Below are 23028 nucleotides of genomic sequence, written 5' to 3'. Positions count from 1 at the left end.
GAGAACTGAACACAAACGAATTCATTCTCAGTGACCATGACCTTTAACGTTTGGCGTCTGAAATCTATAGACTTCTGTCTCTCCTAACTGCAAGCCGTCCACAAAGTTTTCTAACTGTAGATGGTGGAGACCTAGAGTTATTGTGATGAAGCGAAAAACGGAACGTCAGAACAGGCGAACGAACGAACAAAACATTACATAATACATGGCAGACGTATAAAAAGTTATTTCTTTAAAATATCATCTCCGATCTGAAGTAGTTTTTGAAAATAAAATGTATATTGGCATTTGGATATTTTCTTTGTTGTTAATAACGTCAGTTAACACGTACAATTATAATGATAAATACAGTATTTCAAGGTGAATAACTCTGACCTTGTATGAAAACGTGAAGCATGTACCTGTATTTTCGTCAACTAGTCTATCAGAAAAACTAAGATGATACATATAACTTAAAGTATTCCAATAATAGTCGTATTTATGGGAACACGGTCACAATGATATCCAACTGAAAGTTCTGTAATTTCGACCTGTATAATACTCGTGTAACCAGGAATACATTTTAACGTGATGAATTGTTATTCCTGTTGACAGTTAAACTAATTTGTATTAATTGCCACATCGCATGCCACATCCGCTATTTCAATGAATGTTTGCTTTAAGGTAAAAAATAAAAAATAAAAAAGAAATCTTCATCTTCTGATCAAGCGCTATTTCAATTATGCTGTAAATTATTTTATACGTAATATTTGCTTGGTCATGGATAACTTTTCATCGAAAGTTTCACATTGGAACAAATATTTATTGGTATTACAAATTTAATTTCATTATCTTCCAAACAAATACCCTGTCAGTTAATAACTACATATAATTTTTAAGTTTGTATATAAATATTAAATAGTTGCACAATTGGTTATACAAACTTTTGACAACGTGTTTAGAGTCAAATTAGAACTTTGGCTGAAAATTACAACAATGAAATTTACGGAGTTTACTGAAGCGCATATATTTTAATTAGTGTCAAGCTTAAAAGAAATTGACAAATTCAAACCCTGGATTTTAATAAAATTTGTACATTTTGTGTTATAATTAATGTTACAACTTTGCCATAAACTTGAGGCTAAATCAGCACATACGCGTAAGTTCGATCAAACTGTAAATAAAATAGACTCTAATCTGCGGTCACATAATACGATCAGATCGGTGTCTATGTTGTTTGTTACACCGGTTAGTCCTAACAAACTGCATGGATCCCGATCTGCCGGGGCATTATTGAGTGCATATATACTTATATGCTGTTTGCAATTTATCAAACTAGTATATACGGTAAATGTATTCTTTGATGTCTGTCTCACCTGAATATATTTCAACATAATCATAGTCGCACGTGGCATCATTTTCAATGTCCCTCCATAGGAGCTCAACATGAATTACAGAGCCCGTCCCTGGGGCCGATAAAACCCATCGGCACTTACTGCTACTACAAAACAAAAGACACAATTAAAGGCCTCTGAATCTCGTGTACAAACGTGAATAATCCCCATACTAAATTTCCTCTAACAATCTTGGCAGCAGTATTGTTGTTCTAAAACGTGAATAATTCCATACTAAATTTCTTCTAACAATCTTGGCAGCAGTACTGTTGTTTTACAAATTTAAAAAGATTATGGAAATATAAATCGTATCTCTAATAATATAGATAAATATCTTTCTATCTATCTATCTATCTATCTATCTATCTATCTATCTATCTATCTATCTATCTATCTATCTATCTGTCTGTCTGTTTCTCTGTATCCATCTCTGTGAACAGGAAAGTGTGTGTGTGTGTGTGTGTGTGTGTGTGTGTGTGTGTGAGAGAGAGAGAGAGAGAGAGAGAGAGAGAGAGAGAGGGAGGGAGAGAGATGTTTATATACCTGCTGTAGGACGCAGGAAAGTTTTGAGTAGTGAGATACTGTACTGACGATGTTACAGTTATCGTTTGTTCTGAAGTACATCCTGTTCCAGCTGCAAAAGAGGGAAAGATCATGAGGTATATCCTACGTACAATGTCAATATAGATTACAAAGGATAAGTTCTGCAGCGCAAGAAGCCTTTATAGTTTCCATTTCATATGCCATAAGCATTCGATCATTATTATTTTTGTCACTTGTAAAACTAATTTTGCATTTTCTAAAAACAACAACAATCATAATAAGCAAATTCTTCTCAGATAACATCAAAACCTCTTCTCCTTTACTTATCATTCGAATCATCATCATCGTTATCATCATCATTATCGTCGTCGTCATCATCATCGTCGTCGTCGTCGCTGATCATCGCCATCAACATTCTCTTCGTTTTCTCTGATCTCTCGGATGTATGAGCCACATGCGAGACATAACAGAAAATAGTCTGAGAAATTAACTCACAAAAATCTCTGAGATGTATGTACCACATGTGACACATAAAAGAAAATAGACTGATAATTATACTGACAAGACTGTCTAGCTGTTTGAGCCACATGTGACACATAAAGGAAAATAGACTGATAATTATACTGACAAGACTGTCTAGCTGTTTGAGCCACATGTGACACATAAAGGAAAATAGACTGAGAATTAGACTGACAAGACTGTCTAGCTGTTTGAGCCACATGTGACACATAAAGGAAAATAGACTGATAATTATACTGACAAGACTGTCTAGCTGTTTGAGCCACATGTGACACATAAAGGAAAATAGACTGAGAATTAGACTGACAAGACTGTCTAGCTGTTTGAGCCACATGTGACACATAAAGGAATATAGACTGATAATTATACTGACAAGACTGTCTAGCTGTTTGAGCCACATGTGACACATAAAGGAAAATAGACTGAGAATTAGACTGACAAGATTGTCTAGCTGTTTGAGCCACGTGTGACACATAAAGGAAAACAGAAGCAGACTCACAAGAATCTTTGTAGCTGATGTAAGACATCTGGAAGCCCTGACCGGCAGTGGCAGAGTCTGAGGTGAAGGTCACCAGTATGTACCTTCCAGTAGATACGAACTGATTGGACACTAGATTCACTCCGCACAGGCTTCCTGATAGCGAGGTGCTAGAAGTTGTATTACCTGTTAAAAGAAAGCCGATCCTAAACGCATTTGATCAAATAGTTAAAAATGATTTTCCAGTTAAAAGACAATCGTCCATACATATATGTGGTCGTATAGTGCTGAATAAGAATCTTGAAAGAAGAATGCTGTAAAAAATATGTACATAGAAGTAATAATTATTGACCGTTTGTTTCAGTTAATATGAACTTATATAAACAAATAAACCTCATCGATCAGAGCGAAGATGAGGTCAGTATGATAGTTTTACTGATTTATACAGATTCACATTCAAGGAAAGAAGAGTTTATAATTGTTTAATTCTATGATTCATTGCAAAACTGTTAATTTAACTCTGACCGGTAATGGGATTATCAACCATTTCATTGCACAAGAAGTTGAGAAAAACAGAAAGTAGGTGGAATGCAAGAGACAGGACAAAATGTAAATTAATGGTCCATTGGAAATTGTATAAATGTATCATACGTAAGTATACAACCATCGTTCAGGTTCTAATTATGCTATTTCAAGAGTCCTGTAGGATTCATAAATATGAAGTCCCTTTCAGACTTGTACATCCATGCATGTACATCAAGGTTAGATCAAGCATATGTATCCAAGTGAGAATCAATTGAAAAGTGTCATCATTTACCAAATTACACTATCGAACGTGCACTTGATAAAATTACATTTTGTTAAAATTACTTCATTTACTCACGAATTTTTACATGGCAATTGCAAAAGGGCTTTCAACACAGACTAAGTCGTGTTTGAAAGCAAACCTGAACACATATAAGCATAATTTGCAACATGCAGAACTACAATCATAGTTCGTATATCTCAAATGAAAATTGATATTTGTTTTGTGACATTTTAACAAAAGTACGAAAGACTGGGATTAATGCACCATGTTGGGATTAAATTAGTGCTTACGACTGATATTTGACCCGCGTTGATTTGCATGTTCTACAATAGCTCTAAAGACCATGGCGTAATAAAATCAGGCAGGATTTCTACATTACTCAGACCTTCAAATTCCGATACGATAGTCTTAAATGTAACAAGTACCACCATGAAATTTCGTGGCAATGTTCACCAATAATTTATTAAACTTTCGCCCAGTAAGTTGATATGAGTTTGTTGTCTTTACTAAACAAGGGAAACTCGCGCATTTTCGAGGGTATAGAAATACACAAACAAACAGGTAGAGTAAACAAAGCTTGAAAATTGGTTTATTTAACTGCTAAAATCAAGCTTAGAAGAAAAAAACTCGTGACGTCTACACCCCAAGTTATGAGCTGAGAAATGCCTGAAACTGTAATGTTTCTGGGTGCTGCATGATATTTTAATGATTTGATTGTATTGGACAGCTCCCGATCCTAGCGATCAGGGAAACGGGTTAAATTTTACAATGTCATAAACCTAAGCTAGCGATCCATGAAACGGGTGAAATTTTATAATGTCTTAGCGATCTGGGAAACGGGTTAAATTTTGTAATGTCATAAACCTAAGCTAGCGATCCGTGAAACGGGTGGAATTTTATAATGTCTTAGAGATCTTGAAAACGGGTGAAATTTACAATGACATAGCCTAAGCTGACGACGAACATTCAGTTGATAAAGTCAAAGATCTGTCTCAAGCCTTAAGACATCATCAACAATGTTTAGACAAGCAATGAAACGTGTTGTACAACCCTCAAAACAATCTGATCGCCAAAGAAATCTACGAATTTGCAGATGACACAATAATGTACTGACTACTTACCGTTATATACATTTAATGAATCCCCATATGCACAGTCCATGTTGTAGTGCTCCGAATAAACCATGACTAATTGACCGTCTGATCCTGAATCTAGAAGCCACGTGCATAACAAGTTACTGAAATACAATAAAACATGAAGTAAATGTCACCAGCGAAATGAATGAAAACATTAATATCCAACAGATAACATATTTCATGGGAGTTTTGGATCGCGGGCCAAATGGTATGGTGTTAATACGCTCGCTTTGCAGTTGTGATGTTACGGGTTTGAAAATAAGCACGCTGATTTTATTCACGTTTTTCTTCCAAAGATCAGACTATTCCAACATCTGCGCCATCGAAAGTGCATCAATGTAGCTTGTGACAACTTGTATCACCAACGTAAACATTTTTTAAATAACACTTTCGGAAGGCAGATGTTAAAGAATAAAATTAAGTGAAGTACCCAAAAAAGTGTCAGATACAAACTGAAAAAAAAAAAAAATAAGTGTGTGATGGGAAGTTTTGTCCACTCTTCCAAATGGAAAACGTTTAGCATGGTTACAAAAATGTTGAACATAATTTAAACCTTCAGGAGGCACAGTGATGACATGAAATATATTTTATTGTATTTTTTATCAGGTAAGAAATATCATTAACTGAGTTACTGATGAATTTTAGCTATATGCCCAAAGGAGTCTCTCCTGACATGTATTTCATGTCTTTGCGAACATTTTGAATTTCTATTTATACAGTTCACTTCAGTTTCTAAATCTTTAATTTACTTACAGTGTAAATGCAAACATTTCTCGACTTCGATCATTTATTCAATGGTAAATTTATTTTGCACCGAACGATTCCATTCTAACAGTCTTGCAAGTTCGTTACACAAGATAATCTTGGTTACACTTTGCTCATAAAAAGAACTCCGTTGTAGTATAATCAAGCGCATTGCTCCGCAGACGACTTTCAAATTGCCTGATCAGACAGTTTGACTCCGAATCAAGATTTTTTGCGCTGTACTAAAGTCATCTTTGCGTTAAATTTGGACAGGAAGTTAACATATTAGAATAGTTACACGGCCGAATTGGTTCGTTATAGCTTTAAAATTCATATATTATCCATCAAGATTTTAAAATTCATTGTACAATTATAGGATCATAAAAACATGCGTCTCTTTTTTATTCTTGCAAAATCTTCTTGCGGTGACTGTGGAGTTGAGAGAGAATGCGAACGCTCTCTTGGAAACAGACACAGTAATCATCTGTCTCTTTAAATAATATTCGAAATAAATGTCCGAACCTTTAAAACACATGATAAGCGCATCACGCTATTGTACAAGTACTTACTTTGCATATGATGTTGGATAACCGGGCGAGGTGAAGCTAGCCACTCTTGGTCCAGCTGTCAAGGCCAGAGGAGTCCCATTGCACTGGCTCAAAACTGAAATCACGTGTTTAAAATTTAATTATGATGCGAATACAAGTATTGTTAGGTTGCATACAATGTTGTTCGTACTCACCAGACAAAGCTATCTCGAATTCTACCCTGGACTGGACGACTATTCGGCCCACGAGATAGATCACGCAACGAGCAAGTGTAGCTTTCGTTGAGATGCTCCTTTGCAAATATAGTCTCCCTTACGTTTGCAATGATTTCAGGACTGAAACTTATTGCCACAACAAGAGCGGTGTTGGTAAGAAACAGGGTGTTTAGTGCAGACACATTTCATTACAGGTTAAAATTACAGTGGGTGATTGAATTTGTATCATTGGGCATCACGTTTTTGGAGGAATTGGATAAAATGGTAAGATATTCTAAAACCAACTGGTAGAATAACAGTTCCAAAAACTGTAATTATTCTAAAGCAAAATCATTTGTTCATCTTATAAAAAAATTGTCAGCCACATTTTTCCAGGGAATTAAATGAATTGTCTTTTTACCTAATACGGAAGTCAAAAGTGGATAACGTTAAATGAGAGGTTATGTATAAAACTCCTTCTATAGGTGGCTTGGCAATGATAGATATTGAAAATTTTATTTTAGCTTTGAAAATATCATGGATTTGTATAATTCATCTCTCTAATATAACATTTGCAAATTTTTTTTAATATAAAATATGTGAGGTTCAGTACATTCTTGTTAGGAGATGAAAATTCAATGACATTGTCACAGAGGACAAAAGTGCATTTTGGCGTGAAGTTTTATTGGCTTGGAAAAAAAACAACATGTTACTAGGGAGAAATATACCCCGGACAAGAAAAGATCTTACGAAAGCAAATTTATAGATGAACTCACTTATAAGGGTGAACAATGTACCAATTTCTATAAGAAATTGTTTGAACATAATGTAATTTATATTTGTGATATGCTTACAGAACAGGATGCTATTATTTAGTTTGATAGTTTTAAAGCTAATATGGTCTCAAACACGGATCTCCTTATTTTTCAAGATCTGGCTTTCATAGTTTAAAAGCTAATATGGTTTCGACATGAATTTCCTTATTTTTCAAGATATAATTCAAAGTGTCAAGTTCTTGTATAAAAAGCTGCAGTTAGATATAATGACACCTATTAGACCATTTATCCCCTTCCATTTGGAAATTGTCTTTCATAATAATAAAGGGTATACAGACTTTTACAAACCATACTTACAATCAGACGCTAAACCAACCAGTGAAAGTAAATTGAAGGAAGCTATCAGTTTGAATATGGATGTGTGGCATAAGCATATATACTAAAGTTTTAAAATAACAAGACATTCAAAATTAATATTAATATTAAAAAATGCAATGGTTCGTGTTAAACAGACTTTTACGAAATCACTTTTATACAAAATACAATTGTCTAATACCGATAAATGTATTTTTGGTAAAAAGTTGCTGGAAACAATACTGCATGTGTTTTGGGAATATGATGTGACAAACATGCTGTGGAATGATGTGCTTCATTGGATTCGGAATAAAAGTGAACATAGATATTGTGCTAACTGCAAATACTGTAATACTGGGAGACACAGGTAGAGACGGATTGTATGAGCAACCTTTGTATTTTTGTTTTCTTCTGGCCATATATTACCTCTGAACATGTAAAATGAACAAGATTTTGCCCGGATCAAAAGGACTGAAAGTTTGTCTTCAGGACCACTATAATTTGGAAAAATATATTGCAATCAAATCTGAAAGGAGAGAAGCATTTACATTGATATGGGAGCAGTGGGACTCATTATTCAACTGGTAACTAAGAAAAATAGTATTATAATTCAAATGCACGTTTTATAGCATGATGTACATCATCGTGCATAATGTGTTTGTACTACATAATGTCCCTTCATGTCTGATCAGCTGATATGATCTGAAAATTTTATATTTATATTCTCTTTTTTTCATCTTACAGTGACGAAAATAATCGTTGTTTTAGAACTATCATACCAGTACGTATTTGTGTGTATCTTTTTTGTTAACTGATATAAATAAAGAAGATAGGACATATTGTCTCGCTTACAATTGGCGCGAACTTGTCTTTTATATCAATCTAAAAATACTGCGATTGTCCGAGGCGGACTGGTTTCTCCATTTTGGGAGAAATAAACAAGAAACATCACTCAAGTCTTGTCCAACAAAGTCGTTTTTGGCCTACGACATGCTTCCTCAGCTTATATAGTCTAAATAGCACGTCAATTAAAAATATCCAAACTGAGAAATATACCGTGAAATTAAGGTAGCATTTGAAAGTTATTTATTAATAAAATAATACTTTAGCCGTTATATGCATAGTGGTTTTTATATTTTGTCACGTGATCGGTCCATTATACAAACGAAATTCTTAATTCCTGCCTCTGCTACACATAATATAAGAACATTCTCGGCCTTGTTCACATGGTACAATATGGCGGCGGAAAAAGACATGGTCACAATCGGAACAAAGTCAGCCTTTTCTGTCCAAACATATAATGTGCACTTCCCCATGTATATTGCTACAACTACATCCAAGGTTATGGCTGAGATATTTTCCAACTGTCTCACATCTGATGATATTTTCATCCCAAAAGCTGAAAATGCTTTTATTGCAACACTTACAACACAGGCATCTCTCACTAAGCCGTATGCAATAAACCATTTATTAACAAATTCAAAATGTTATGGCTGCGAAAAAATATTCTTTTTTATTGACATAGAAATAAATACTACATGCATGTAATACATATATCTTAGTAAATTATTAAAACCAGAAGACAAGCAAGGGGAAGATGAAAGGCTGGAGGAAAGGAAGAGAGAAACTATTGAATAGAAAAAGGATTTGTTTCCGTTATTAATTTAAAGATAACATATCACTACATGTGATAATGTTAGCAATTCTGCAAAATAAATATGAGAGCACACATAAGCAGTCAAACTCATGTACAAAAAATTCGTTTACACCTATATACGTATTTATCTATACCCACTTGCATCTCTATATGTGTGTGCATCGTTGATATCATACACGTACGAAAAAGGGAGCGAGAGAAAAAGAGTTGTATTAAATAACGTTTATCTAGTGTGTGGACAAATCAACCCTCTGGGATTAAGATTTGTATGAGGGACACAAGGACCATTGTTCATATCGCCAACAAGATTGTCTCGTGGGGGTAGTTTTTCATGTCTTGCCCATACAACTGGGAACAATTTTATAAATCTTGAGGTCAACGAAATCTCCTTTATATCTTTCGTATTAGATACGCCCCTTATAACCCCTTTAAGTTGTCAGAAATTATAGGTGCTTGTACCTCACATTACAGCTTGGGAGATGGTTCATAGCTGAAAGTCATGCCTGATGTATAGTTTGTAAAAGGTTTTTATTGATCTGTATTCCCTCAAGGTTTATCACAACAATGGTTTAGCTGAACATTCTTAACGTATCCACGTGATAATAAGCTGACAGAGTGGAACATTATGGTAACACTCTACAGTTATTGTGTAGTTCTGAGATAGGGACCAGCATTAGGTGAAGTTGTTTGAGCTGGCAGCGTGTACATTGGAGAGAATGTGTGCATACCCCTGTGCTACTTTCATGTACTGTGGCGGCTGAAGTTTCTTCACTTGATAAATATGTAAATTGTACACTTAAGCAGACAGCTGATTCAATGGCCGCTTCCATGTACTCAAATAATCAGCCTAAACTAGTCCAAAGAACACAAATTTCATGAATTATTAAAAGAGGGAAACCGAATCTTGTTAGAGTTTTTGTAAAATATCGGCCTATATTTTATTATTGGTTTTTTCTTTACAACTTACCTCTGAAGTCCAAAAAGTAAGAATGGTCAATCGGAGCCAGCAGTTCTTTTTTATATATAGGTGCACAGCTGAAGCACGACCAAGCTGTATATTCTATATCAAGCTGTATACTCTATAGCTCAAATTACACCTAAGAATCATATACCAAATTAAAGGAAATTAAAAGTTCTTTTGACAGTACCCGAGATGTACAATGTAGGTGTAAATAGACAGGGTAACCAGTGAGGAAAACCTGGGACATTACTTTTTCGAAATCAAATCCAATGCAATACATGAATACTTAGAGCGCGAACGTGATACTGTGTCCACGTGAAAACAAGTTAGTATCGTTGAACATTCTAATTGTATCCACCTAAAAACCAGTTCATATTGTTAAACAAACAGTGTAATGTTTTCACATGGAAATATTAGAAAACACAGGAAAGTTTAATGTGAAGGAGTTATCATTACACGTATGCTGTTGTGAAGTGGCAAATTTTATGTCGATCTAACAAGAATACATTAGTTGAGACCAGAGAACCATTAATTAGATTTATGGAGACAAGCGCGTATCATATCGCAATACTACCGTGTACGGTAATGTCCTTTAGAGGGAGAATTCTGTTCCTAATTAAACATTTGTTTACACAGCAGCCAGACGGACTATAAGGTACAAGGAAAATTTCATTTTCATGGTAAAACTGTCACACGTGAGGAATCGCAGAAACTCTGTTACTCAAACTACCAGGTCAAGTTGACCCTGACTTTGGCGCCTCTGGAAAAAGGCGGCAGAGATATTTGATTCTGACTGGTTAGGTTAAAAAAAAAAAGGGTGTTCCCACACAAAATTTTCTAGCTTTTAAAATAGTCACATCGGAAATTCTAATCAGTCTAAGCTTTTCCTATAAGTGGAAACCCAAAAAGTAGGACTCCGGGGATTTGCAAGAAATTCTCGTACAAAAGAACAGTTGTCCAAAAGGGGACTATTGTCGAAAGCAACCGACGAACTAATTTACCGATTAGAGGGAGGAACGTTGAAAGCGAAGGTAGTGTCACAATTCCATGTAATTTGTTGATGCTATATATAATGCTTTGCTGAAGTTATTTACTTGTAGTTGCATGAATCTTTTTTCTACATTCGTGTAAGAATTTGCTTTTTGAAGTATAACTGTGTTGCGTTTATGCATAGCAATGTCGTACATTAATCTTCTTTAGATAAGTCTGACGAACTGTTTGAATTTGTCGTCTTGTTTGCATAAGAATTATGTTCTAAGAATTTAATACATTATATTAGTTAATATGATTACGAGAATCCGTGTGAATTCGCCGAATTTAGAAGATTTCACGTATGATTAAGAATAAGTGTGTATTGACTGAAATGATCTAGTAATTGATTGATGTGATGTATCCTATTTGTTCGCTGTGTAAATTGAGGCTGGCTCAGAACCCCAGGCCTCGCGTATGTGTTAATGTGTAAGGTCAAGGCGTAACGAATTAGCCATTTGACTAACTAGGGTCATTATAGGACATGTGGAGTCGATTGATAGCCTTAGCGTCTGTTTAGCACTGATAGTGAAATCTGATAACGAGGAAGAATAATGAAGAATTAACTGTTTCATAAATAACGGGAAATTTAGGTTGTCTCTATTTATATTTATTTAAAAGGGAGAAAATAGCTCCTGAGACGTATGAGACGTATTATCCTGAGACGCAATATGCTGGGACGTATGATGTGATGTTATTCTGATACCTATACGGAGAAGTATAGAGAGAAGTGCAGTGAGACGTATAATCCTGTGACGCAATCCTGCGACGAATTAATTTCTGAAACGTATTTTGAGAGTATCCTGAGACGGATGGTGGAAAGTATCATCCTGAGATCCAAGGGTCGGAACAGCTACAAAGGAAGCAAGCCAAACTGAGGACGAGCAGGTTATGCAATCGTACAAGACGTTGACTTCGATTGTTCACTCGATCCTATGATGAACTATATATATCAGTAAACAGATCGGCTATTTTATTTAAATCTATTTACGTTTTTCTTTGTATTTAGGTAAAAGTTAAATTTCTAAAAGCAGAGTACATTCCTGATGTAATGAATTTTCACAGTGTTTGTATGTAATTGATTAAATTGTTTGTTTATATGTACGGGGGCTCGTGTTGGTTTGTTCTATATACCTGCTCAGATCTCTATCTATTTCACCTATAAGTTTCATCACTTATATTTATATTTACTCGAACCGGGCAATAATATCGAGGGCGGTCAACCCCTAGATAACGAAAACCAAATTTGGAGGGACAATACACTACCCCCGTTTTACAGCTGTTGGACATCGAATATGTGTCTGTACGTCCTAATGGAAGTCAGATAGTTCTACACGGCACACATCGAAATAAATTTTCTGCTACCTAGTATTACGCACGTAACAAATTTTCGGATACATGTTTCGGCATAATGGAAAGTCGAGAAGGAAGTCGTTTATGCTGATGATGTCCGTTGCTCGAGTTTTAATTTTATAAGTATTTAAACCATGTATACTGAACACTGAGTCAGATGGCACAATTGTATCAAGGTATTAGTATCTGTTTGAAGTGAAATGCACATGCACAAAATTATCTGCAATGTTTCAATGTATTACCAACTGAGACACGTGTAATGCGTAAGCAGACACTTTTTTTTTCTTCCCATAACCAAGCGAGATATGTTTAATACACGACCACTGGATATATGTTTCATGCATAGCCGTCAATGACACGTTTAACCCATGACCAAGCGAGATACGTTTAATGCACGACCAACCGAGACACGTTTAATGCACGACCAACTGAGAGACGTTTAATGTATGACAAAACAAGACTCGTTTAATGCATGACAAACCTAGACACGTTTAATGTATGACAAACCAAGACACGGTTAATGTATGACAAAACGAGACTCGTTTAATGTATATCAAACCTAGACACGTTTAATTTATGACAAACCGAGACAAGTTTAATGTATGACAAAACGAGACTCGTTTAATGTATGACAAACCGATACAAGTTTAATGCATTCAGATCATTTAGTACTCTGGAGCTGTGCACTGAAGCTATTTATGGGCAAAAAGTGTACATTTTTCTGATTTTTGTTCCGTTTATATGTTGAATGATAAAACAGAGAAGAATAAGATTGTTTTTCGTTCATTTTTACTATAAATGTCACTCGTTTGAATATGCAGAAAGGTGAGTTACATATATTTTAGTCTGCATAGCGTTTATAAGTGGTGGGACCAATCGTCAGTCATCCGCTATTTGTTGTGGTATTGTGACAGCGTCAGGCACTGTTTGTGTGGTATTGTGATTGCGTCAGGCACTGCTTGTGTGCTACTGTGATAGCGTCAGGCACTGTTTGTACTAAGGATCAAGAGACAGTTTTTTGCAACAACTTAATGCCGCAAACACCTGCCTAGTATAGAAATTTATTTTAAAAAATACAATTGTGAAGTCAAAATGGCTCATATTGTTTGATTTGTATAATAAAGCAAAATATTAGAATACCATTCATTTAACCTGACTAGTCAATGGACATTCATAGAATAAAAAGTTTATGCAACCCAACCGAAAATTTATACTTGTAGTTTTTAAGTGCGAAGGCCATTTTTGACAGCACGTGATGCTCACGGTGCAACGCAAGACCTTTCGCAGGGTGATAATTTTGAAGAAAAAAACAAACATCGTGGACTTAATAGCGTGGTGCCATGCAAATCGGGGCCATACACACAGCTTTTGAGACATTCTACTTGCCTTGTACCCAACCGTCTACTGCCATGAGTGGCTGGCTCTCCTTCTTAGTAAATAATTGGAATTTTACTGGCTACATACCGTGAAGTTACTACACGATATGTACATTCCTCACATCAGTTTCAAGAACAACACAATCCTGAAACACCTAATTCATGAATATGTCCATTGTCACTAATAATTAAACAATAATTAGCTTAAAAAGTCACATCATAGCCTTAAGTTAAGAAACTTGCAATTTACGAAACTGTCCCTGCGACATAATCCTCCTTCCACTGTAAAGTATTGTTATGTTTTTCTAAATAACACAAAACATGGTTTGGTCTAACTACTTTAATGGCTAGATTACTACTAATTAAAACAGTGAAAACATAAGCACACTAGCTTCTCACGCTAATGTTATAATAAGGCATATAGGGTTACAACTGATTGAGAGCCTGGAGCTGACCTTAGGTGACCTGTAACTGTCAGACCATTTGTAGCAACAGAATGTTAATACCGTATTATATTACCACAATTATCTTCTCATCAAAGAACAAATATTTGTTTCCCTTTCACTGGATCATAATATTCTGATCTGTCAGTTTATGCTGTAATTCTTGGAAGGGAAGTCTCGCCATGGGTTTTCTTTTTTCGTGACAACTGGTATTGTACCTTTGCCATGAAATGGTGGTACTCTGAATCATTTCAAAAGCTTCTTTGTGAATAATCCTGAGTAAGTCTTCGTAGATAAACCTTTGTTTAACCCCGTTTATTTCTGAGTGAATTGAATGTCATGCAGACAAGTGATTTAGCTCTAAATCAACTGTCTAGTACTCAGATAGCATCTTCACTCAACAGCGTATTTACTTTCATAACAAACGTGTTATTTTGTGAATTAACTAGTATGAATATTGAAATCTGACCATTAATCGATTACAAACCAGATTAACTGATTTCTACCTAATAACCATACCCGACAGTTGTAAATCAGATCATACGATTAGAAAGTGTACTTATTTATCGGAATAAGTCACAATAATGGAACAAAAACTTGCATTGTCACACAGGATGGAAGAAACTTAGAGTTGTTATTAACGATCGACATGAACTGTCATAAACTAATGTCGGTATTTTCTCAATTTCGTTTCTCCTGAATTTCTTTTTTCATCCTGCATTTTTTTTCTAAACATACCGATATAATTACGTTATAAAGAAAGATGTTTTCTCTATCGTCTCGTCAGAAGCTAACGCTCCTATCCTATACGCCTTGTTAAATAAAGGAAAATGTAACAAAATGTGACAGTCAATCCATTCCTTTTACTGCATTTATTTTATTACAAATATTAGTCTCTGAAAATAGTGATGAATTATCATATTGTTTAATATTTCATACAAATTTGATCCAAATGATCATCAGTTTGCATTATGGGAAACAGATTTGACTAGGGAGTCACTCTTAGCACCGATCTGCAAAAACGGTTTATGCAATGTCTGTTTAATCTATTCTAATCATTTCAATGTCTGTTTAATCTGTTCTAATCATTTCAATGTCTGTTAAATCTGTTGTAATAGTTTTCATGTATGTTAAATCTATTCTAATAACTTTCATATCTGTTAAATATATTGTAATCATTTCATGTCTGTTAAATCTATTGTAATGATTTTCATGTATGTTAAATCTTCTCTAATCGTTTTCTTTTATGGTACAGTTTCCAGACATCTTTTCTACATCGTTATGCTTTGATTGGTACAGTTTTCAGACATCTTTTCTACATCGTTATGCTTTGATGATCCTAGATTAAAGGGAAATATAAAAGGACACCACGAAAATTCCAATACATTTTCGCCCAGATTACTACTAGAATATATGGTATATGTAAAGCCAAGCAGGTACAAATACAGGACCGACGTTTGCCCAATATACCCATCACATGACACAGAAGTGTTTTGTACAATTATCACGTCGCTATCAGAAAATATAACTTTGTGGTAACGAGTTTATTATTTTAAGCACTGTACTGAGAACCGAAGAAATATTATTTATAGCAAGACCTGCAGTATAAATCTTCATTAACCTGAAAATAGTGATGTATACAATAAAGATATTGTTCCTCCCAAAATATAAATATATACAATGTAGCAATATTTACGGTACAGATATTGTTCATCCAAAACAATTCATTCATGATGAATCAACAAATTACAACGCATTTGCGAAATAAAATCACAAACGAAATCAATATCAGTAATTCTGGCATGTGTCATGCTAAACTGTCACTACTTGTCCCACCTTATGCACACGTCACCAAGTGACCAGGATAAGCGCGCCAAAATGGATCAGTAGCAGAAAATGTTTAAAGCTTTGATATCTTGATATCTTTTTTTCTTGCAGTTATATTTTTTTCAAAAATATACTATACACTGGCAGGTAAATAAGCAAAGGCACTTAACATTTTGAATTTAAATTTGAAATATCTTCCACTGAACCAAACAGTCTATGGAATTATTTGAGACATACAATGTTCCTATCAATATCAAAAGTCTGATTAAACTCTTGATCTGCGACGGAAATATGTCGGACACCGATCATGTTATGTCGACGTTTCAATCGAATTATAGTCTTGACATTTTTGAAAGTGAAACAATTTATTTGAGCTCGTAGATGGTGATGATAATTTGACGATAATTATCCCTAGCATGAAACGCAACGCTCTATATCTGACTGGTTACTGAAACTATGTGGACCAGGAATCGAAGAGGTCGGCAGAACACACAAACCCTTATCGGTGCCCGTCATTAAATATAGATTTTAATCAGACCGTCATACTTCAGTAGAGTTTATGGATTTCGTAGGACTAATGGTATGAAGCGCGTACAAGTTTATAACAATGACTTAAATGTAAAAATATCAGAATCAACTGTTACTATGTACGGAGAAATTTGTCGTTTGCCTGTAAAATTAAAAGGCCGTAACTGTTGTACAATATTATTCAAAATAAGAAGTAAATAATATATAATATTATCTATATTGTACATAGCATTGCATAAAGTCACAAAGTACTGTATTTAATTGGCGTTCAGAACATCGCACGGCCATTTCCGTCAAGTGGAGTAATAACTTCGCATGCAGTTTTAGGAATGCATGTACACATACACAGAGACGTAGCTGGGGGGGGGGGGGGGGGAGGGCAGGGGGGTACATATGTCCCCGGGCGCCAAGGTACAGGGGCGCCAAAATGAGGCTTACAACGTTACATTATAATAAGTAAACAAGGGTAATATTCAAAAATGTGATCAAATGGGGAGGGGGCTGGGTTGCCAATTTTATAGTTCGTCCCCGGGCGCAAAATATCATAGCTACGCCTCTGCACATACAGATGGTGTGTTTGTTGATTCGCTGGAGTATACAATATTTGTTGCGACAGGAAGGCTGACCAGGTTTCGATTCTGACTTTCTCTGACTCTGCCGCCATACTTGCTGACAACTGCGTCAAATTTATGGTACTTGCGAAGCCTCAGTATATTAGGATACTCTTGTCTTGCAAAAGTGCTGACTTTCCGTACCTTTTCTTATGCTCATTTGTCCGGTTCCCTTCTTCATATGCTCTCCCTTACGCACTTCGAAACACGACTAACTAATTGGGAAACCCACATTTTACTAGTTAACCGCCTATGAGTTGTACTAGCAAAGCCACCATATTGTGACGTGAACAAAAAGTTGTTCCAAATACATTCTTAAGGCCGGCGAATTACATCCGAAGTTTATTGTTTATTTCTCCACTTGACAGAAAAAGCAGAGGATTTTCCAAATAATCTAATTGGATATATGGTTGTGTGAACTAAACGATTTTGAGGAGGAATATAACTTTGTATTGGTTTATAACAAGTGTAAAGAGGGGTGGGGCGATGAAAATCTTCATTGTAAGGCATTATTGAAAATACAAACCGATAATGAACTGTGAAGAAACCGTAAGAAAATTGTATATACTTTAGCAAACTATACGTATTTAGTGTTTGAAATTATAAAGCAATTATGTCATCTGATACCATCCTCAAATAGAAGTTTCAACAGTAATTGACATATTTATTCTATAGTCACGATAAACTGCGTGTGGTTATCAACAAGCATATAATTCTAAAGAGTTAATACAGAATAAGAATCCTATTTGAATAACAAGAGTCCCAAGAAGGCATTCAAGTTCTCACGGACGAAAAGAACTTCCAAGAGTTCGAGGTAAGACCATTTTCATTTAGGACCAACCGGACATAGTAAGAAGTCGTCTGGTAAACAAATCCAATCAATGTGACTTTATATTCAAGCATAAGTTTGATAATAAGCTTTTAATACGTCATGGCAACAGCAATGGATGTCACATAGGTACCATTTTAATGTGGAACCAGCCAGATATCATAGAAAGTCTATTAGCAAATACCCCAACTGATACGACAATTCATTCAGGAAGAGCAGTGATAATACAGTTTTCCAGCTGAGTTCCGTGACAGTCATACTGGACTTTAGAACGACACCATTTTCATTTGGAACCACCTAGACATCATAAGACGTCTTTCAGTAAAACCCTATATTGATATGTTGTTCATTAAAGAGAGGTAGCGATGACCAGATTTTAAAGACGGCCACTGTGTCAGCCGTATTGGATGTCCGAACAACACCAGTTTCATTTAGGGCCAATTAGACCATGAGATGAATGTGTGTGTACATTTTCAAGGCAATATTCCAAGCAGTTTAGGAGGAGAAGCGTAAAACAAACTTGTGCCAATGGACGGACGACGGACAACAGACTTTTTCATAAGTTATTCTGGTCTATAACCAGTAGAGGTATATAAATAATATTTAAAAAAAACAAAACAAACATTTTATCTGTTCCAAGTGAGAGGACTTTTAAAATACAGTACTCATAATTTCGAGCCATTCAAGTTTTGCAAATCTTTGTTTCTGGCATATTAGCTGCACAAAGTTTTAGAGACATTCCGACTGGCAAAAGTAATCTATTTAAACAAAGGGGATGTGTGTTGCTAATAGCAACCAGAGTACACCTTTAAATTAATATGCTCGAATGTATTTAGTCACTGCTTGATATTACATGCTAAGCATAACACAGGGCCTACAAAACTGTTACTACTTATGCATAACACAGGGCCTACAAAACTGTTACTACTTATGCATAACATAGGGCCTACAAAACTGTTACTACTTATGCATAACACAGGGCCTACAAAACTGTTACTACTTATGCATAACATAGGGCCTACAAAACTGTTACTACTTATGCATAACACAGGGCCTACAACACTGTTACTACCTATGCATGAACAGGACTACAAACTCTTAGAACTCCATCTGTCCTGATATTCGTCGGGTTTTATATCACCTGTATTTCTTAATCATACAAGTCTTTTCTTTCTTTCTTTCCTTTTAGCGAGCATACTTTTTTCGCGTAAGTAGAATTGCTCTCTATGTCCGCTATGGTTTGTCATGATTTACTATAACTTTATATAATGTTCTTGCAGTGTATTTGTGATGATTTACTATAAAGCGTTCTTGCAGTGTGGTGAGTTACGGCAGCTTCAGTTAACTAGTTTGCAGTGTATTTGTGATGACTTAGATTACTTCAATTGACGCCCTCGCAGTTTGTGTGTGATGATCTACGGTACATGAAATTAACGTTCGCGAAGAGTATTTGCAAGTCAGAAGAACTGGTGATAGCCAACATTTCCTGTAATTCACATATAGGTCGCAGTTACCCATATTAAGACTTACAGGTTGGTGATATATAGTATCTCAGTGGTTCTTTGATATTTAAGTACTATAACGCATTACAATGTTGTATGATAAGTCAAATACATGACTAAAACATTTCTAAATAATCCTCTACCATAAAGGTACCGTTAACGAAGATTACAGGGAACATTGCTTTCACTCTAGTAAAGATGTATACAAACTCATAGCTTTTGAATGTAATGGTAGGATTATTACCATACGTTAGCACACCAAAAAAACCCAAGACTTACATAGAATACAATAATGACTGCGACGATTGCCGCTAATAAAAAAGACAACGAAGAAAATGTAGCAAACCACTTCGCCGTGGACATGGTTGCATTTGTGTGTATGTAAGTTGCAATGGAAGAGTGTTTCGAGATGAATGTGTAAATCAGTTCAAAAAGAGGTAGACCTAACAAACATTATTTACGGATTAGATGAGTGCATCAGTTTACAAGTGTGTAGTATTACCGGTATACCGGTTTAACGCGGTATTTTTTCCGAGAGTAGGAATCTCTGTACTTTTCCTTGTATAGGTACTTCAGTAGTTCCCGTCATCAAGGAATGTACGGAAATTTCCGAGTAATCCTATTACAAATTGAATAATATTAATAGCAAGTATAAATTTTCATGAAATAATAATAATAATAATAATAATAATTATTATTATTATTATTATTAGTAGTAGTAGTAGTAGTAGTAGTATCATTATTATTATTATTATTATTATTATTATTATTATTATTATTGTTGTTGTTGTCCAAATATCAAAAGTGGGGTGACAAGGGTCAGAGGAAACTCGGACTACCCAAAGGGATGTTGTAAAATATATTTGGGACAAATACAACTTTTGGAAATATTTCGATTAAAACTATGTTGTTTTTATTTTCTTCAATTATTTATTTGCATATTTTAATTTGTTAAGTACATTATTCCTTTGTACGACTGTTAATCATTCATAGAATTTCAGGAGAGCATTTGTGTTATGTTTGAACTGTACATAATCTCTATATAACAAAATAGAAAACGTGTTCATGGAACACAAATGCCCTTCTTTGTCTGACAGTGGTCTTTGATCCACTTTCTTCCACACCAACCCATCAAATGTGGGACTCACGTCATTCTAGTTAGAAAGAACAAATTGATGAATGAAATTACTAAGTTTTGTGATTTTTTAATCCTTGATAATGTTTGTTTTTGATATTGGTATAAACGGGAAAGTTTGCGAATACTACAGCATAATCTAAAATGTTGGCTGAAATTGTTAGGGTAACATTAACTTCAAATACAATCCTTGCGTTATTAAAAGAATTATCTACATCGTTTTCTGTCATTTTGTGAACTATTTTCATTTTATCGTTTAAGAGAATAGTTTCTCTACATACTATTAAAATCGACGATTGTGCAATTCTTTATTGCTTTTCCCCCCTTACCCCACTGAATTACCATCTTACTTAAAAAGCCATTATTTACTCAAACATTAAACTTTGCTAAGAACATTACAACTGATCGCACTAATAAAAAAAGCACAATTTTTCCAGTAGATGGAAGCGAACACAGTATCTAAAATCTTGACGTATTGTAACTTAATTGTGCGACTGATATCACTTGAAATTTGAGCATGTCAACAGGTGTCACAGAATTATCAACAGTTTTACATAAATATAGCTTTCTGTAGACATGTATTTCCTTAAACTCAGAAAAGAAGAGATTAAAGTGTTAACACTTAATAGATATTATTTCTACAGTTTCATTCAGTCATTTGGATCGTATATGAGAGGTTTTACGAAATTAAATACCGCTCTAAGCGTCCAGGGTTTTTTTAAGTTTCTCAAAAGAAAACAAACTTTTCAAGATCTCAAACTACAACTAATAACCTCTCCTTATGCTCTATATGCAGTTTGAAGCAAAAATGTATTAGTTTAGAGGAAATTTTATTTTTTTTAAAAACTACAAAAAAGCTTTGTCACTTAAGGACAGTTCACTGCACAATTTGTATCAAGCGACATTCAGATAGTGTATTTCAGTCGTTTCATTTAAAATGTCTTGATGTTTTGCACATGTACCAAACCTGAAGGATCAAGTTTGCATTTTTTTAAAAACTTGTTGGTGTGTATCTTAATACTGCAGAAGATTTTATAATAATATGACATGATTGAAAATATGACATGACTGACATGATTGAAACCCTAACAATTAGATCCATATACTTAAAGGCGAGAGCGCGAGAGAAATGGGAGACGGGGTTACATCAAGGACATGAAATCGAGGGTTGGTGCAATGTACTCCATGCCAATAACAATTAAGTGTATAATGATCTTTAGAGAATCATTATTTGCTTCCATAATAAAGCAGGCAGTGTGCATACTTGCATCTAGATTTTTCATTTCATAAGGGTTTGATAATATCATATATTGTTTTTATTCCTTCAGATTCAGTTACTGCCTTATTTTAGTCGTCCTAGATTTAACATGGAACGTATATGACATGGAACGTATTTGTAAGAACTTAAATAAATATAACACGGTTAAAAGGGACAAATTGTTCAGTAGACAGAGGTCAAAGAATGAGTTCTTATTTGTTTATTCACTGATATGTAATTGGGCGATTATATCTATTGTATATCTTTCACTTGCAAACGTCAACAAATGTCACGGATAAAGTAATGCTTAGACCCGGCCTTTTATTCTTTTATGGACTTCGATGTAATTCAATCATCCACGATTCTAAACTAATCAAGAAAAAGAATTACACTGAGTTAATCGGAAAGATGTTATCTTCCTCAGTTTGTGTTCGACTATCAAATTATATCTGAATGATTTTGAAAATGAAATACAGGTTTATATATGCAATTTATTTGAGTCTCGCAAGAAAATGAACTACATATAATAAATGATCTGTAAAGGGTAAAGATCAGAGAGACAAAGAAAAGTTCGATTGACAAAGTACAGAGGATATTTGCAAACTACTATCGGTCAAAATATATTTAGTGTATCTTTAGAGTGGCATTATTTACTTTGAAGACAGGCAGTTTATATAAATGTATCATAACAGGCCAGCCAGTGAGGCTTTGATAATTTCATAATGTATCACCGGGCACGTAAGGATCACAGAGGTCACAACGACTGGTAAAAAGAAACAGAAAAAAACTGTTCCATCAAACATGTACTGCGTACAGAGATAAGCTGTTTAAATTTAATGATTGGAGTAGGTAAAGGCAGATGCAGATTTAGTTTGAAACTGCCTTGTGAAATTATCATTTCTAAAATGGAAGTGGCTAAACGTGGATAGTAATTCTTTGCTTCTTTGGGACCTTAACATTTATAATTTTACTTTAGAATATTGTAGAAAATGTGTGTGTGTGTGTGTGTGTGTGTGTGTGTGTGTGTGTGAAAGAGAGAGAGAGTT

At 34.8% G+C, this 23028-nt stretch overlaps 1 protein-coding gene across 1 annotated transcript in view; it reads right to left on the bottom strand.

Moving 5' to 3' along the window:
- Positions 1-23028, bottom strand: part of LOC149796595 (embryonic protein UVS.2-like) — a 55565-nt gene that overhangs the window by 8717 nt on the left and 23820 nt on the right. The window contains exons 2-6 of the mRNA XM_089961317.1: positions 6171-6264; positions 4843-4958; positions 2935-3099; positions 1917-2007; positions 1356-1480 (exon numbers count right to left, since the gene is read on the bottom strand). Of these exons, the coding sequence (XP_089817443.1) occupies positions 1356-1480; positions 1917-2007; positions 2935-3099; positions 4843-4958; positions 6171-6264 (591 nt within the window). The remainder of the gene's footprint in view (positions 1-1355; positions 1481-1916; positions 2008-2934; positions 3100-4842; positions 4959-6170; positions 6265-23028) is intronic.

Source organism: Sinohyriopsis cumingii, chromosome 6 (assembly GCF_028554795.1).
Source record: "Sinohyriopsis cumingii isolate HCF-2022 chromosome 6, ASM2855479v2, whole genome shotgun sequence".
Lineage (NCBI taxonomy): Eukaryota > Metazoa > Mollusca > Bivalvia > Unionida > Unionidae > Sinohyriopsis > Sinohyriopsis cumingii.
Note: the sequence above shows the minus strand (reverse complement) of the source record. Positions and strands in the feature narration are given on the sequence as shown.